The following is an 18967-nucleotide window of genomic DNA, read 5'->3' on the forward strand; positions in this document are numbered from 1 at the left end:
CATAATCGAGGTGGACGAAAGTCTATGAAAAACTGCAAGTAATCGCCATTGAATTTATTCTCAAGGCTATAAGCATAAGTTCTATTATTTTTTGGTGGATACCTTGTACACCAAAAACTATTCTTGTAAAGAACAAATATGTAGCAAGGGGGTCACATGATCTGTCTGGCTTGCATAACTCCACCATTCGAGACAATAGTAAAATGACGTGTTTACCAAGTTGTGCTATAATCATGATTCAGCTTCGATGACCGAATGAAAATAGAACAAAAAATCCGTATAGCTTCTAGGTCCGTCCCTGATGTTATTGATTCTAATTTTGTTGAAACATACACGTCTATTTTTAAAAGAGTGCCGATAATCTTTGAATTTGGTTGTGGACAAAGTCTCTAACAGACAAATAAATATGCGAACATTGTGGCTCTAGTATTGCGGAGCTTCTTTACATCCGTCATTATTAGAATTAGCTGGCAGGTTGAGTGCCTGAAAACATAACCACATTGAAGGAACCGAAAAGGCGTCGCAATGACACCACAACCGAGCAACACATAACCTTCGTTTGTCGCCATATGGGGAATTTGCGAATCGAGTAGAGGATGAAAAGCTTTTACATGCTTTAAAGCGTACCCTCGAGTTGGAGAGCTCGTTTGGTAGCTTTTGCCTATTGATTGCTCGTGCCAACGAAACAACACAGAGGGGTGTAGAGGGGACCAGAGGGCACTTGAGGCGACCTTTTCTACTCCCATCCGCGTATTCTTTCTTGCTTTGTCACGATCTCGTTACGTGGCTGCAGTTCGACTACGGGTCGTTTGCCTACGAAACTCCGCCATTTTATTGCGAAGCCAACAATCGATCCGCATACTTGGATGATGCCAATTACTATATACATTCTTCCGTTCGCTTATTTACCGTTTTTCGAAACCACCTGATGGGCGTTTAATCATTGCAACTCTCAATTTAACAAAATGCGAGATGAAGAGTAAATAATAGAGTGGTTTTACGATTCAATCACGATTCTTGAATCGGTCACTTTAAAGCCCACCCTAATCGCTTCCATAGGTCGAGATCAATCAATGAAGTGGATTTGCTACGCCACTGGTTCGGTCTCGCCCTGGAAATTACAACTATTCCCGACCGACAGTGTTAAACTCGGTTTGTTCAGTGCAACGCAAGGGAAGGCGGATAAACGGCACATCACGCCGAAATGGAGCAAAATCGATCCCGCTTTGTCATCGGATCCCGGCGTCCTCGATTCGTTTTGCACGGCGCGCCGCGGCGCCTACACCGACGGCGGCGCTTGACCTTGCTTCTTGCAACGCAGAATAAACCGAGGGCGTATATAATCGGGAAAGGGCGACGGGAATATAGAACTTTGACTCGTCCAGAAGTTTGTCGAATTTTCGAGCACCTCTGTTTGATACTTTTTTGTTACGTTATTAATTTTTTTTATATTTCTATTTTAAGCACCTAAACATGTCTAATCTATTATGATGTCAATGGACTATTTTTCAACAAAACGCGAAAAAAATCACGTAACGAAACTAGTAGTAGCGCAACTCAATCAAATCTGCAGTTATATTGTTGATCATCTAGAATTACGGAAATACAGAAATTGAAAGAGTTAAAGGAAATTGAAATTTTGTTATTCCGTAATGCTGTCGGCTGCAATGCGATTTAAAATGCGCAGTTGTCGGTTTGAAGCCCCCAGGGCCTTTATGCGTAGGGGTAACTTTACTTCGTTTACCAGTATTTCCCTGAACTTCGTGTCTACCATCTTTTTATGTACGGTGGAAACTTTTTTTACTTAAAAACAAACCTGAACTAAATCAGTTCAAATAATACTTGATATTGTTGGGTTGGAATGATGATTCTTTCGTTGTGTTTCATTCAACATGATTTTCAAAATTTTTGTTACAATTTCAAAACCCTATGAATAGAAAACGCAGCTTTTAAAGAAAACATTTCTGTTTCTATCATCTGCTCAATTTGTTCCAAGATTTGTCTTATATTTATTTATGAATTTCTAACATCTGACCTTTTGGGGAAGATCCAAGAATTTAGTTTTTTGAATACTTTGTATAACTGAAAACTGATTAATAAAATGCCTAGCAGAAAATAAAATCTGACTAATCACCTTTTTATAAATGATGAATTTGCCTTGGTGTATGAAATGGTGGTGTAGTGTTTCTACTTTGGGTACAGTTTGATCCAAATTTTTTGCATTGAAAAGTATCTGAATACAGTGCTGCTTTTTACCTCTCCATTCTTGTAGATTATAGGGTTGACTTTTACTGAAGGTCGTCTTTGCAACAATTTTTTCGTTCAGAGTCTAGTACTGTAAAATAGTTACATAATAATACAGAGTGGTTCAGAGTACTGAATTCGATACTATGAACTAGTTTTATTACAGCTTAACTTGAACCGTACAAAATAATTACGATCTAAAACTGCCAACTTTCCACTTGAATTAGTAGTAGTAAGGTTCTCTATTGCAGAAATAAGTAATTACGGTATTAAGTGGTGAAAGCAATTCTTTCAAATTAACGAAGCATATTCAAGTACTTCATATGCTTTGAACATCATTTTAATTTGTATAAATTGAGCTATTGATCTAGTTTTACCTTGCGGTGTAGGTAGAAAGGGAATTGAAGCAGAAAGAGTCCATTTTTCTTCCCCATTTTTTTACCCCTCTAGCTTTAAATCGCTGGTTGTGGCGAAGCGAAAATTTGAATTGTAGGGTGCAAACACAATTTACGTACGTAATCTATTCTTAGCGGATCAATATCGTCAGAATTGCAAACGCAGGCGGTTTAAAGTAATATCACGTTTGCATTTTGCCACCCCCTCATTAGGGCTCCATTGACTTTGCGTGTTTCTTCAACAACGGACAGAGACAGACGCTTTGAAAGTTTTATCACAAATTGTCTGGTGGTGATTTTGTTGCTCTTGTTCGGTTACGAAAAAAGTACTTTCATAAAAGTCCGATTGTTGTGGTGTTAGTTTATCCAAGACGGGGTGGAAAGGGCCTGAAATCACTCGAAACAATGTCGACGTCGAGTGGCGTCGGGACGCCCTCGGGACCCGTCGTCGACCCACCGACAGGTTGCTCCACTTTTCGCTCCCCTTCTGGCTGGCTAAATGCCGCTCGCGTCTCGGATATTATGGTTTTATGGGGTGAGCGTTAATGTGGGAACGAGGGGATCCTTGTTTTTAATTGTCACTAAATTGGCCACTGGCTTTTTTTGAATTCAAACCGCATGATTTGCTTTACCTTTTTAGACTAAAAATTTTAAAGCATACATTAGTCCTACCTGTTGCACAGGAAAATATTGTTAATACTAAAATATACAGAAAAAATTGCACTATTTTGCTAAAAGACACAGACGAATGATTAATTATTTAATAGATTTTCAATATAGACGCAATTTTCATATTAGAATTAAGTGCCCCCTAGCGGTATTTTAAGCAACTTGGGTACTGTAATAAATTAATGGGGCTGTAGCTTTACGTTTGCTACGTACTTTACCTATTACTTCATCCTTCACAACCTGACGTGCTATAGTACTTAAGCACTTCTTCAATTCCTCTAGTAAAGCAATCTAAAAACAAAAATACATAATAATCACATATACATCCGGTTTTTACACACTACACATACAAATTCGTTTCAAGGTGACGTCACGGGGCAATCTCGCGTGCCGTGTCAACATTGATCGGGTTCAAGGGGGTGGGGGGAGGGTGGTTTTTCGCCATCAGGCCGTCCCCCCTTCGTCCCTTGATCCCCCTGGTTTAGGATCCTGTGAGGGGTCGGGGCGGGAGGAAAAGGGGCGGCGGCCCGATCCCCGGCAATTACGGCTTCCAGATGGAGCCACTGAAAATTGAAAAAGTTCCAGCGTCTCTGCATGGCCAACACCCAACATTCAAATCCGTCACGGTCTCCTACAGGATGTCGCAGCCGTTCTGAGAGATCTGAGTAATTTTTGCTGCTCAGTTTGGGAACCTTTTACGTCAAACAAACAAAAAATAGAATTCTGAAATTGAATTTTTCTCTCTGCAATATTTTTATAGTTAATCAGATGCTATGTTTTGATATCTTCGTTGTTTTTCACATTATCGTTGTAGGTGTGTTTGAAGAGTTGGAAGCGTTACTGCAGCAAATACGTTCAATTCAATCGTTAGTTCAAAATTGCGAGTTCAAAATGCACTCACAACTTAAGTAATCTGAAAAAAGTGTTGTGACGAAAATCGAGAATTTCCTCGTTTCGTTTTACGAAATGAGTATTTTGAAGTATTACGCAAATTGATGAGGTGCTATGTTGCCATTGCTGTAATTTGTTAATATCTGATTGTAAAAAAAAATCGCTCAGTAGCAAATAAAACCGTCTGATTTTTATTTACAGGCGCTGGAGTGAAGATGGAACACTTCCAAGCGGCGCTCGACCCCCGAAAACAAGAACTTTTAGAAGCCCGTTTCTTGGGCGCTAGGGTGAGTTTCACATTTTTATTAAACCAACTACTACCCTATGCACAATCGCGTAATATGTAACGTCACGAATAGTACAAGATGGCGCACTAATCAATTGCTTATTTGAAAGTTTCCGCGATAGATGGCCCCCTCCTATATCTTTGAACCGTTACTGAATAATACAATAATAAATTTTATATAAGCAGGAGTCCGGATAGTTCAGTTGACTAAATATAATAAACTTTCGATTCTTGATCGATATACGCGGTAAGCTATATTACAAATTTATTTACGGAATGAGGTGGGCGGTATGTAGCAAATAACCTAGAAAAACTTTCCGTTTGCCGCTTGTATCGGATCGTTTCAAGCTCAAAATATTATCGTGAATTTTGATTATGATGGTATTCATAGAAATTATTTCTGTGTTAATTGTTATACAAAAATTTTAATCAAATTATGACAATTTATGCATAATTTTATGTGATTTTTTTAGTCATTCCTTGGCGTAAGGATGCGGGTAAGTTTCAAAAAAACTGAGCTTTAACACCTCCCACATATACAAGATTTCACCTTCCACCAGTTGCAGGAATACAATCATCATTTAAATTGCGTTTCTCTTGTTACACCGAAGGTTACATTATATCAATACACACGTTTTCAACAGATACAAATATTAGCAACAATAATTACAAAATATAATTAAACCGGCTGTAAATAGTACTACACCGTACGTAATCGCCGCTAAATATTTTATATTATCTAGTTTAAAAACATCGACTAAAATTAATTTTTATTGTTTGAATTTTGCTCAACGCTCGGTTATCAACAACGGTGTCGCTTACATAAAGTAGGACTTTGCAAACGGATTTTTAAATAAGTGTGCAAGGTACTCGAAATTACGTCAGATCCGTGTTCAAGGTGAAAAGTGGACATTTCAACCAATAAGGGTGAGATTACATTTTTTTATCAATTCATGAATGTTACACAAATGTTAACTATAAAATTGTGATTCACATACGTGTCGGTGCCATTTTTGTATCTTAAAAATTGCCTGAAAAAGAAAGAACCAATCTCTCAAGCAAACCTCCATATTCCAATGGAACATACTTCATAAGTGACAATTTCAAATCCAAATGACGTAATAAGCATAAGACTGATAATTATGTCTCATGTAAAGTCCCATGGTTGTGGTGATAATTTAGTATTTTCCATAACTGTATTATAATTTCATTTAATAGTCTTCTTGCATTTAAGTGAACTAAATTTTTTCTAGACCTACAATCTTTGCTATCTCGTCTACCCTCAGGACTATTCTATGTCGTAGTTTTTTAGTCTTTAGTCTATTTAACACTAAAAGAGACGTGTTGTAGACTTCCATAGATTTTGTATTACTTTCATGATGGAAATTAAAATCAGAAGCTCTAAGAATAAGACTGTAGCAACATCATTCCTTAAGGAACAGTTAATTTAACAATTAAAAGTTAAATTCAGTTAATATTTTATTTAAAATACCTACATAATAATTAGATTACATACAAAAAAGTCTAAAATCTAAAACCGAAATATTACAGATGACCAAACTGTAACTATTTAGTAGTGATGAAGTCACTTTCACCCCAAGAAATTCAAGTTTCAAAGAATTCAACACCAGTTTTTTATCGTCATTGTTATTTGATTGAAGATAGTGTTAATGGTTGGTGTTTTGCTTAATTTGGAACTTGAAAGTTTCTTGTGAAGTGCCATAGTCTGAAAGAAATACCTAAAAAAAATCACAATTTCAGTTCAAATCATTCCGCTACAGAACAATTCACACGGTATAAATTTACATTAAACACAAATTACAACGTAAAATTTTTAGACTGTCACTCAATTTTTCTGTTCCCTTCAGAAGGGCAAGCTAATTGTACCAACAATTGTATAAGGGTCCGAGTAGGCCTGCCCGTCATCCGTCCTTTGGTCAAATACGGGTAGTTCTTCTCTTCGCTTTTGAAGCCAACCCCAGTCACATCGAAATGGATCCAGTCCACGCAGTCGATGAACTCGTTTACGAAGGCTGCAGCAATGCAAGACGATCCATGTCCCAATCCTTTGTTATTGACGTCGTGCGATTTGAATCTGGTGACCTTCTTGGTGAAGTACTTCCATAACGGGAGACGCCACACTCGGTCACCGGTAATGATTCCCGCTTTTCTTACTTGAGACCACATGGTTTGTGAATTGGTGAACACACCACACGCTGCGGAACCAAATGCGGCTCTCACTCCTGGTGTTAAAGTGGCAACGTCTATGATGAGGTTGGGATGACAAATGTTCTGCGCGTAAACGAGAGCATCAGCTAAAACGAGTCGACCCTCATTGTCTGTGTCGGTGATCATGATTGATTTGCCATTGAGACCCATGACGACGTCTCCGCATTTCATTGACATTCCACTGGGCATGTTTTCACATAAGGGAATGATGGCTTCGATGTTAATGGGTAAACTGAGGGCTGAGGCAGCTCGAATGGCTGCGATTATGGCTGCCGCCCCTACCATGTCACCGCGGTACTTGTCCATGCCGTCACATTTTTTGAGGCAAAGACCGCCACTGTCAAAAGTAATTCCTTTGCCCACTAGTAGAATGGGTTTGTGATCCTGATCGCGGCCACAGTAAGATATTTCGACTACTACTGGAGGTTCGCACGACCCACGGGCAACGGTTAGGAAGGCGTTCATTTTCTTGTGTTCCACCCAGTCTTTATCGTGTACCATAACCTTAATTCCACAGGGACAAAGTTCGTTAACAGTTTCTTGAGCGAAATGCAATGGGGTCATCTGATTGGCTGGGGTATCTGACAGACGTCGTGCTAAGTTCTGTGATTCAGCTTTGAAAAGACCACGCTGGAAGCTTTCAGCGTCACTATCATCAAACAACTCCAACGTTGGAATTGGTTTCCAGTGTTGCCTTGAACGATTTTCTTGGTATCGCCAAAGTGCCAATGCGCTACCTTCTGCAGCTTGTTCCGGATGCCCGAGACCTTCTATAAGGATCCTACCAACGCACTCCTTCTTAAGCAGTTGTGCCCCCATACCTGCAGCTTCTCGAACCGCTTCTAGCCCTTCGTCTATAGCTTCCATTTCACAGTAACCCAGCTTCTCTTTGCCCAACCCCACCATAGCAATTGACCAGAACTCTTTGTCGACATTGTTGAAGGTTTTACCTTGACCTCTTTTTAGCTCGCATCCTCCCGATTTCACCAGGTCCAACAGTTTACCGCCCAAGTGATCATTGAACTTGGCCGCCGCTTTGGTGAAGATTGGCTCTTCGTTTTCGCCCTCGTACACCCCTAGGATGAGACCCTTTCTTTCCTCCGCACATTCCTGATCGGAGCAAAACCCTCTCCTGGGTCGTATTGCGGGAATTCCAGACGGATGGAGACGCAAATTTTTCAGGAATAGTCGTAATGGCATGATATGTGGCGGGTTTATATAGAATTTTACGGGAAAATTTGGACCCTGAAAGTGATGTGTCAAATGATACTTTTAGAAAGTGACAAGGATTGATTTCGTGACCGGTACCAGTGGTTGTTTTGTTTCACTAATCATTTGGATATTTAGTTTTTGCGTACCTAAACTATATTCTGTTCTCTTTAGTGTGTAAATGTCCATGTCCATTATACAGTGCGTTTTTTTTAACACGCAACATAGGATTTTACGTGTTAAATTTTTAAGCCCATGTTAGACCATTTTATTTTGGAACTGCAAGTCTATAACTTGACGGGTGTGTCTTTAGTACCCTGAAGCTTAAGTAAGTCTACCAATTTGGTCTAAAAAGTGATTAAAAACTGGAAAAACATCATTTTTTTTCGAAAAGATTTTATCGTTCCATACTCCCTGTATGTATTGTTGTTCCTTGTTGTTTTTATACTGGCAGGGCAGGTAGCAGGTAAAGTGACATATTTTGACTGCATCACGACCCGACATCTTTTGAACGTCAAAAAGGCATTTTATGATTGTTTGGAATACTGTTTGGCTTCAAACGGAGGTCACTTTGAACAATTCATTTATAAAAATACTTCTTTTGTTCTTAACTTTCTTGATATAAAGTTAATGATCACCCTGTTTTACTTTCTACGCCAAATTTTACCTGCTACCTGCCGTGCCAGTATCAAAAACAACAAAGAACAACAATGCATACAGGGAGTATGAAACGATAAAACCTTTTCGAAAAAAGATGATTTTTTGCAAGCTTTTTAACACTTTTTAGGCCGAATTGGTGAACTTACTTAAGCTTCAGGGTACGAAACAGCCACCCGTCAAGTTTTATACTTGTAGTTCCAAAATAACATGGTCTAACATGGGCTTAAAAATTTAACATGTAAAATCCTATGTTGCGCGTTAAAAAAAACGCACTGTATACGTTATTCGACACTGAAGATTGTAACTAAACTACTTAGTTTAAAACATGAATGATTTTGGTATGAATGTGGAATGCCTGTAGGAAGGGAAAAAAAATAATTTATTATTTTTATTATGTACAGGTTGTCTCAAAAGTAAAATAAGTTGATTTTTTTTTCAAATGAAACCTAGTATTTCACTTTATTTTCAGAGCCTACAGAAATTTGAAATTTTAACAAATTGTAAGTTTTTTTTCGGTCAACCACTATTTAGTTTTTATTAACCAAAATTAGCTTGTGGACTTCTAAAACTTCAAGTTTTGTGCTCATACAAATTGTCTCAAAATTTGTATCTAATAGTTGCAACCTTTAAACTGTAATAACTTAAAATCAAATGAAACGCCCTCTATACAACAGTTTTTTTTTCTCCCTGTCGAATAACCCTGTATATGCCAACATTAGAGTGGCTGTATTGAAAAATAAAAACACCCTTCTTACAATTTTTTAAGATAATGCAATACATAAAAAGCGTGCTATTATGGTGTGAGAAACCAAAGCGAAAGTGAATCTTTAAAGATACGATAATGTGTTCAACGTGGCAACGCCGCTTGTGTAGTGACAGCAGATTACCGCCGGAGAGAAGAGATTCTCGGCAGGCTATGGAAATCGGGCCACTTCTGTTGTTTTATGTGTAAACGTAACCCGTTGAAGGCCCGCGACAAGGACCGCGTCAGCGTATAAGTGCGATAAGTGGAAGCGATGTTGCCGCGTCTAATCTCCCGTGTTGTGATTTTATTACTGCATGTTTGCGTCTCCTATTAGACGCTTCTTCGCCGTCAATCCGGTATTTGAACTTTTATTTCAACATTTATTAATTGTTACCCCGCATGCACCGTGTGCTGTGGTACCGACGCAATTGATGATTCGTTCGAGTCGAGGAATTTTCTGAAATATCGACAACATTGTACGGACTGGCAGCCGCATAACAAGGCGAGCGTTGAACTCTGAAACGCTCGGCATCGCGCACCCCGACCGACATTAGCGGCGACGGCAACGACGTCGGTTGTTACGTCGACGACGTCGTCCGTCCATTCGGAACAGCCGGTGTGAAGGCAGTGCGCGGGTCATGGACGGTGCGCACGATTCGCTGATATGAAGGCTGCGTTGCCACCTCTTTTATTTTTACTTGTCAACGCGGATATCTGGTTAACCCGCGTTTTCAACTGGTATAACCGCATGAAAGTAACTTAAGTGGGTCTGCAGAAGCTGCGGTTAACCAATACATTAAACTATTAAGTAGGTATAATAATCTGTTTTTTAAAAAACTTAATGGTTTTTGTTTTGATCTATATTCGGGAAATCTTGACATTTCTTTAAGATGTAACGCTAAGAAATACTTGCTGCAAAACTAAATTTTCTGTCACTGTAAGTGAAATTTAAATTTGCTCTGACGGAGAAGAAGGAAAGTGTTATGTCAAATTCTCTCAAACTAAACATCCTAGTTTTGGATAGGCTCTGTACTTGTCGCTGCTCCACCGTACGTTCATCTAAATCTAGATTTTAATAACGCACAATTTGTAAGTTTTTCAAAAAGTAGGCCTAAATTAACCTTTTTTTGCAGGTGAGTCTCCCTAAAGAGCAGCCAAGTAATGTTACAGAGAATATAAGTGGTGACGTAAGTAAAGATTGGAGATTTTTTCGTGTTAATTAACTTTATTTGTGCACCGTAAAATCTCATGTAATATCTAAATCATTCAGTTGTTGTTGAAAGTGCTGCGTTTCAAGAAGGTTTTAATCAATGACAGGACAAAAAGTAATAATTCAGATAAAAAGTTAATATAATTTAAGGGTGGAAAATTTAAAATTTATCATACGAAAAGGAGAGAACATTGAACTCGACAATGATAAAACTTTACGTGTTATGTGTCAATCTGCTTGAAGTAAGCAAAGTGAATGTGACGGACAAAGTGATCATCTGTCAAATTGGTCAATGGTCAACTTTCTAAAATGACGTTTGTACCACCCCAGGCAGATTGACGTAACGTGACAACTGAAGTTTTGTCCAGATTGGTAAGAAGTGATTCTCTCTTCTTTTTCTTTTGATTGAATTTTTTTAATCACGACATGCTGTGCCCTTCAAATATCTTGTTCATTATACTAACTACACACGGTTGTGAATCATAATATACTAACGATATTAACCAGTTAACTGTCAACCAACGAAAACTACTGTATTCCTATGTAGTCGTGTCGCGTTCCGATTGGCCCAAATTCAATTTCCGGTTTTCGGCTCGTATCCGCTCAACTAATCTATCCCAGTCAGCTACGCTACTCCTTCGATCTTCTGCTGTTTTGCAACGTCGCTGCCTGTTGCCATTTTATCGCACTTTTTCATCGTCGGCGACCGTGCTTTGCCTTTGTTTCCTTTTCGATCGCGGTTGGCCAAGTGGCTGCAGTAACACATCGAAAGTGAACGCTCGTAGCGTAGCCGGTCATCGGCTTCTGCGATTGCTCCGCTTTAAAATCGCTTTTTCTCTTAACCGCCAATATCGGCGTTTGTGTCGAGAAGGAGGTACGTTACGTACGCATCGTACCGGCCGACGGCGAATGAACAAATGAATAAAATGGGAATCGAATAAACCGGTCGGGGCCAATAAAAACGGCAGCTGTGACATTCCGGAGTGCGTCGTCTCGTGAGAGATTTGGCATGCGCTCGCGATAATTGGAATGCCTTGCGGCGTTGCCGATTTTACGCTTCGCTTGTTTTGTTGTTAATTTGTTATCGAACGGTTTTGTCATCCATGGCTCCGGTACATTATGAATGCTCGTTAAGTTGAGCTTTTTTCCTATGTAAGTAGGTTTAATGGACTTTTGTTATTATGTGATTTTTTCTTTCCTAGTTGGTAGTAATCTAAATACTTAATTATCTTATCCCTTTTAATTTCGAATAAACAAAAATAGTCTACGTAAATCTGGCATCGTGGTCTAACAACCAGCTGATTGCGCGCGGAGGGTGGCTCTGTTGCCGGTTGAACGCAAGGCCTCTATGAATGGCATTGCAAGGTCTGTTGTGGTGCAGTGCAACGTTGCCAATTCGGCATTTCATATTAAAAAGCGATCATTTTCTCGTGCGCTTTCAGCCGAGCCTACGGGGCTAGCCGGCGATAATCTGCCGGATAAATTTGAATAGCGTGTTTCAGAGGCGGATAATTGCCGGTGGCTCGTAACAGACATGCAACGTAAAATCGGCAACAGGGCGACCGACACAAAGCGGTATTCATACGCGACGACGGCGCCGCCTCTTGGTTATCCACGGTTTGACCTACTGTTGGCTGCTTATGGATTTCGCGGTGACGGTTGCCAGATTTTACGGTCGCCTATCTGGAAATAAGTGTGGGTTCTATTTTTATGACGTCATTAATCTGATAATTTATTGATTTGTTTTTTTCGTTTGTTTGGCAAAAAATAACTACAATGGCGGTTCTCTAGTCTCGGTTTGCTACTTCCGTTTTAAGGGGTTTCCGACACTTTTCGGCTGGATTCGGATTGATTACGTTTTATCCTCAATTTAATTGGGAGTGCCCCGCCTTGTTGCCATATGTATTCTATAGTGATTCAGCTGTTACAAAAAAAACCTTATTGCGTTAAATTCATTAAGCAGCACACCTGGAGACGTGGGTATTTTCCCGTTAACTTGATATTTGCAAAAGAAATAACCGATTGTGCACATTCTTGACAAATGGCGCCCCCGATTAGATAATGCAACAGTCTGGAAAGTTGCTTTATACCGGGTGCTCATTTTCACTGTTGGACATGTCAAGAACCCGTAACGTCCACTACTATATTGTACAGGGTGTCCCAACAGATAACACACAAATCCCAATTTAATCTCAGTTGCTTTGAGAGTTAGATGAAAATGTCCGGCTGCATAAATTACAAATATAATTTTTTTTTAATGGAAGAAAGAAAGTAGAAAAGATTACAGAAGAGTTTAGAAACATATTTTTGAGTATACAGAAAAATTTAATCATATAAGGAGCCAGAATTAAAGGAAGAAAAGTTAGAAACACAAACACCAAATACTGTTACATAGAGTGTTTATTGATCATGAAGTTTGATTTAAGAAATTATGAAAAATGGTCTGCCAGCTTCAGTAAACTTCAAAAGGAAGAAAGAATTCCTTATTTAAACTATTTACATGTACTGCACACGAAATTACTTCTTTTGGGAAGCAAATCGTAATATTTTGGATCTATTTTTTTTTACATTTTCAAACATATCTGGAGATATTGTTTTAAAGATAGTCCCACGAAAATCATAAATACGAATAATACGATTCTCCACCGGCAAATAGTATTATACGCTGATCAATCAAAAACAATATTGATTTAGTGACATTGTTGTCCTAACGTCCAACCTAAATGCAAATTAGGAACCTGTTGTTGAACTGACGTAATTTTAACAAAATACATGCAGAAACTGTTTAAAAATTGTATTTTATTAGGAGTATAAGTTACTCTATGTGAGTACTCACATAAAGTATCACTTGAAGAATCTTAACTGGAATGACACCAAAAATATCATCAAAATATGTGGCATTTTTACCTCTGTGTGTTTGAATTCAATGTTTCACATATAAATTTGTTGTAATATGACGTTTATGGGAGGTTCATGAATAGTCACATATAGTAAGTTATTACTGCTCGAAACCAGTTGCGACCAAAACTCAAAGCAAATTTTATTTTTACAATTGAGAGTGCAAATAAATTCATACACTAAATTTTGTAACCTCATGGTCACCCTCGATTATTGTTTTTAAAACTTTAGACTTTCTATAAAAGTAGCTCGTTCATTTCTCAAGGTGATGATGAATGATATCACTCTATCTCCTAAAATGGCCGCAATGCAGACGAAATTAAATTGTCCTTATTTAATTAAAGCGTTTTGTTTTCGTTTTAAATGTGTGGAGTATGTGTGTGTGTGTGTGTGTGGATCGCTTTGCAGGAATAAATTATTACTCTTCAAGGTCAATTAAAGGTCACAACGACCAAGTGTGTATTTATGTGTGTGTGATCGAACGTTGTAACTAAGATAAACTATTCCGTTTCCTTGCTTCGTTTAGTTACTAATAATCAACAATGAAGATCAACAGAACGATACTGAATTATTCTGAGTGAGTATAATTTGTATTTTTGGCTCCTAGACTCTTCAGTTGTCAGCGGTTGTATTGAAAGCTCGGTCTCATTGCTGGCGGTACGACTTACTACTAATTCTATAAATAAAACCTTCTTGAGTGCACACCAAAACGGGTTTTGTTTGTTCTCTCTGTCGTACCTGCTCAAACATGGAAGACCGAAATAATCGTGGTCGTTACAATCGTTACGCGGTTATCGAATACTGAAACCGCTGAAACCGAAAGGCTGGTTGTTGCACCTTTTCGGTTTTTGTGTTCGTGTATATCGTGTGTCTGATCTGACAGAACTAATAGTATGGCCGCCATGTTGCCAGGTTCCATCGTATTTCCTTGTTTTATTATGACCATCGGTGTAGTGTGTTTCACTTAACAGTAGGTATTGAATGGAGGAGGGTTTACCTGAAAACAAAATGCAGCTGCATATCAAAAATTTCATGTATAAGCAAACCTATACAATAGCCTTGAGCTCTGAACATATTATAAACGTGTAGGCAGGTGTTCGTAAGTGAACTTTTGGGGGTCTGCTACTGCTGAATAATTGAGACAAAGCCGTTTGCTAAAGAGAAAGGGGTTTTCTTGTTCCTTAATTGATCCTGAAGAAATATTTCAAAAGGCCCAATCAAAATCACGTGTGTTTCACAGATATCGACCAAATCACCAATTCAAAAATTATCTCAGCAAGAAAAAAACTGTAGTTATATAAATCAAAAACAGTGAAAACACTAACCTAATAAAAGAAACCGAACAGAAAAAGCGGCTAAAACTAAAAACCGTTTATTTATTCACCTGATTTAGTTGTGGCAGCACGGCACGCTATACTTTCCAATGGAGTGGCCGACGACGACGTGCGAAGCAGCAAAAACTCGACGTAATCATTATTACAGTTTATTTACGTTTTATTAACCATGAAAATTTGCTGGCTCAACCGGCAACGCCGCCCGCCGTGCTTACACGATTATCTCGACGAACAGCTGTTTGCTAGGGCTGGGTGCCCGCCTTTTAAACCGTCGATATTTATGTTCGCACGAGTTGATTGACTGCGTGTTTTATGACTGCGCTAAGCATGGGATTTTGCTAATATAAGTCGCGCAATTAAAATAAAAATGTTTTATGGTTATTTTCCATACCGGGGCTTTATAGGTACGGGTTAAGTACTTTTAGAGTAATATAAGTCTTCTTTTAGGTTCTGGTGTCACTGCGATTTAAAATGTGTTTATTTTTTCATTGAATAACATTGCCCAAAATTTCTTAAAACATGTAGGAAATACGTTTTATATCCTGGTCCAAGTACAGTGTGTTTCAATAATTTTGATAACATTTTGTTTGATCAGCTGTAACTTTTTGGTTTTCCAAGATATCCAAATGAAGCCACAACCATATTGAATAGTTAACTAGGAAGTTTTTTAATTAAAAGAAATTTAAATGGCCAATTATTTTGAGTGATCTTAACCTAACTTATATTTTTTCTATAAGTTAGTCACATATTTAGCAAAAAAAAAAATAAAAGAACAAAATAAATTTCGTAGGTAGTATTAAACAAATAGTTTTGCAAACGTGTCAAAATTTACTTTTGTCTTTTATTTATTGTGGCATGCTATGACCAAGCTATACAAACTCCATTGTGTCATAAACAGTCGATTAGTGTCATAGAACTTTTTAAAGTATACTTGAAACTATGAGTAGAATCCAAATGTTCAATAATTTATGAGAAATTCCATTAAAAAATATGTTCAAAACTGATCAAAATTATTGATCTCTTGCTTCTTGCAAGTTATTGAAACACTCTGTACATTTTACAAATGTTATGGTGACTTTTACCCTTTAGTGTTTAGATACATGCTGTTTACTTAGTACTGTGTATTTTCATTTTTTCATCCAAACTAAAGCAGTTTTAAGATCCCCAAAATGTATTTTTCTATTCTGAGTGAATCTATCGAATTTCTGGGTTCTCAAACTTTGCAGATCTTCCAAACGTTCTAGTTGGAATGTGTAGTATTTCTTCCCTAGAAAACTGTTTAATTAGGACTGTTTTTCTCATCTTGAAATCATCTTACAGAATTACCTCAAAGTGATTTGAACAACTTGGTGTAAGTTGACGGATTGAATGCACTTGATGGATAAGTTCATGGTTTTCATAGATTCTGCAAGTGCTGCAAAAGTGCTGATGCAAGTATTCTCATTTCTCAACTTTTCAAAACTCTATAAAATTGTTTAAGAATGTCGTCTTTTCTAGGGTTGTTAGTCCTTCTGGTTGCATTTTTGTGTCTGAAAATAAATAAAAAACAATTATCTAATTGTGAAACTTGGTCACCACTGTTTATTAGGTCCTGACGTATGCGATTTCAGTCCATCAGGTCTTCTTTTAGTTTATTTTTACCCTAAGATATGCTGATCGTTGTGTGACTTCTTTCTCAAACTTACAATTGGTGCAAAAACGGTGCTTTTAGGAAAAGTTTTCAATAGAATGGAATTTGCTCTATATGTAAGGAAGGTCTGCTGGTCTGATAATTTATCACCACTATTTCTCAAAGAGAATTTAAATATGTGGATAACTATCATATTTTTATTTTTATTTTGTTGTTCCTGATTCTTGAAATGTTCAAAATTCATTACAAATATTGACTAAATATGGATTGAGTGCAAAAGTGTTTTTTATGATCAACAACCAATACACGAACATGAGATTGAGTTTGTTTGAAGATGTAGACACTGATTTAGATGACTGGAAGAGTTTTGGGTATTTGACTTCTAGTTGTTTTGTGTCATTTAATCTGTGTAGTTTTTGCGAATAATTTGGACTTCACCCCACTTTCTTCAACTGATTTTTAGAAGCAGGTTACCCTTCTTGTCATACGGCAGGTTAAAAAACAGTAAAAATAAGTTATTCTAATCTTTATAGTAACTCGTTATATGAATAGGTTTTTGCAAACACTTTATTAGCGAGCGTAAATTGGTATTATGGTTAATATTGTCAGAAACTACGGAAAGTGTTATGCATGGTCTGATAGTTTTGCCAATAATTGGAATACCGTTAAAAAGGCAGAAGTGGTAAAAACAATGTTATGAATGGTTAATGTGTTGATTAAAAATATAGGCATGTTAGTATGAGGTGTTTATGTTGAGTTAGTTTTGGGTTCGATTTAAGTAATTCCTTTAATTATTTTAACCTGGCGTAAATACAGCTAATTCTTAGAATACTTTCTCTTATATGACGTAGTTTCGATAAGCCCAGTCACTGATTGTAACAGGTAGAGTAGACACCCACACGAGAACGGTCGATATCGGCGCCGCATCCCTACTATTCGGAATTTTTGCTTTGCCTTTCCTCGTCTCCACTACTATAACACTTACGATAATTCAGTTTTCTTAGTTCCTTTCCGGTGTATCCGTGTCTTTTCAGCCTTTATCGTCGCCATTTTGCGTTTCGAGATTCGATCCGTCGTAATTTTCGGGCTCATCGCCGAATTGATCGAATGCGATCGCTTCGGATCGAGCACATTTTCATTTACTTTTGGGTGCCTGCACCAGTTTAAATTGATACTCAGTGTGTTTTGATATTGTTTTATCGATGATCTGTCGTTTGTTGGCAGCGTAACTATCTCGGATCCGTCAGTTTTCTGTTTCCAAGACTGTGGTACTTGCGCGATGGGATTGCGTGTTACGAACGTTTAGCGAAGATGTTGAGGGTGCAAATGGTAAGAACTGTTCATTCATAAAAACAGCGCAAAATTAAGTTATTACGGTACTGGTTGAATTAAGTATTCAATAATATTTCGTCGGAACAAACAGGATGAGCCGTATATTTTTAAAATATAATTTGTACCGAGTACTAGTTATCGCCTACCACGTTTCGTAGTCATGATAACTTTACATATCAGTGCGTTATATTGTATTAATTTGTTCCCCTTTTAATACTGCAGAGGGTTTTACTTTTAGGGACATACTACAAATATCGACTTTAGCAGCCGTCTCAATCTGTATGTGTATGTGTCACTGCTACTCTGCTAGCCACACCCTTAATTATTCACCCTCTTGTTTTGTCCTCAATATTCTCTTTAATTAACTTACAGTTTACGCATAGGCATGGTAAAATAAACATCTGACTTTCATTGATAGAGAAACAACTAAAATGTATACCTCTACACAAGTCTATGCATGCACGAAGGTAAACCCCCTAATAATTCTTTGTCTGTCAGCATCCAAAGCAAAGGTGAGATTATTTTAAATTTGGCAACATTGTAAAACGAGGCTGCCAACCTGCACGTTTTGTCAAATGTCATCATCAAGTTACCTAATAAAACATTCAAAAACAAAATTTGCTTCCTTTCGAATTTGCCTAAATTTTTCATTACCTGCACGGATTGAAAGTTGACCTTTATTTTCAGTATTCATTATGCATCAGGTGTTCTTTTGGGTAGCAATGGTGACTCCACTGACTTCATATATCAAAATTGGACTCATAAGCGCGATGTTGCCAGGTCTAATACAGACATCCAATTGATAATATCAAGTAGTAACCAAAAACCCGTCTGGTTAAATATACGTCATTGATGTTACTATAGATTTTCATCTACTCCACTGGATTTCCTTAGACTTGGCTGGTTCAATTATGGTGGCGTATTGTAGGTAGTTAGTGTCATTCGAATATATGCGGTCTGTACCATTACAACGTAGCACGGAGCTAGTACAATGCGACAAGTTGCTGCAAGAAGGCTTTGAACTCTTTAAGACTATTCACTGTACGCCAGCTATTTCAAGAGAACAAACCTCCGTAGGCAATACCAATGGTAATTTGCAATTTTGTTTCCAAGTGAGATTTTACCACTTGCTGGTTGAAGGTCAAAATGTCAACATTTCTAAATCTAAACTGTATCTCAAATATGTAGTTAAGTTGATCATTTAAAAATTATAAATTTTCTGGTTGAATAGTACA

At 37.7% G+C, this 18967-nt stretch overlaps 1 protein-coding gene, 1 long non-coding RNA gene and 1 pseudogene across 18 annotated transcripts in view; 1 reads left to right on the forward strand and 2 right to left on the reverse strand.

Moving 5' to 3' along the window:
- The window catches only part of Tlk (Tousled-like kinase), a 52318-nt gene that overhangs the window by 12830 nt on the left and 20521 nt on the right, over positions 1 to 18967 (forward strand). For 4 of the 11 annotated variants that reach the window (XR_014177990.1, XM_081978050.1, XM_081978053.1 and 1 more), the window contains 2 exons: positions 4401 to 4486; positions 10462 to 10515. The exons of 1 other annotated variant lie outside the window; for it this stretch is intronic. Coding sequence is in view for 7 of the 10 variants with exons in the window: in XM_081978050.1 (XP_081834176.1) it covers positions 4401 to 4486; positions 10462 to 10515 (140 nt within the window). In the remaining 3 variants the exon portion in view is untranslated. Of the gene's footprint in view, positions 1 to 4400; positions 4487 to 4958; positions 4983 to 10461; positions 10516 to 11668; positions 11691 to 17393; positions 17730 to 18967 lie in introns of those variants that run through there. 6 more of the 11 variants (XM_081978054.1, XM_081978055.1, XM_081978057.1 and 3 more) reach the window with 5 other exon arrangements.
- Positions 5952 to 8007, reverse strand: LOC145728080 (cytosol aminopeptidase pseudogene; annotated as a pseudogene).
- LOC145728091 (uncharacterized) overlaps positions 13101 to 18967 on the reverse strand; it is a 47016-nt gene continuing 41149 nt past the window's right edge. For 4 of the 7 annotated variants that reach the window (XR_014177995.1, XR_014177993.1, XR_014177992.1 and 1 more), the window contains 3 exons: positions 16097 to 16299; positions 15853 to 16037; positions 13101 to 14433 (listed from right to left, as the gene is read on the reverse strand). This is a non-coding gene — a long non-coding RNA (uncharacterized LOC145728091). Of the gene's footprint in view, positions 14434 to 14820; positions 14961 to 15852; positions 16038 to 16096; positions 16300 to 18967 lie in introns of those variants that run through there. The other 3 variants (XR_014177994.1, XR_014177996.1, XR_014177997.1) reach the window with 3 other exon arrangements.

The sequence above is a fragment of the Ips typographus genome, linkage group LG4 (assembly GCF_016097725.1).
Source record: "Ips typographus isolate SLU linkage group LG4, UJ_Ityp_2.0, whole genome shotgun sequence".
NCBI classification, from domain to species: domain Eukaryota; kingdom Metazoa; phylum Arthropoda; class Insecta; order Coleoptera; family Curculionidae; genus Ips; species Ips typographus.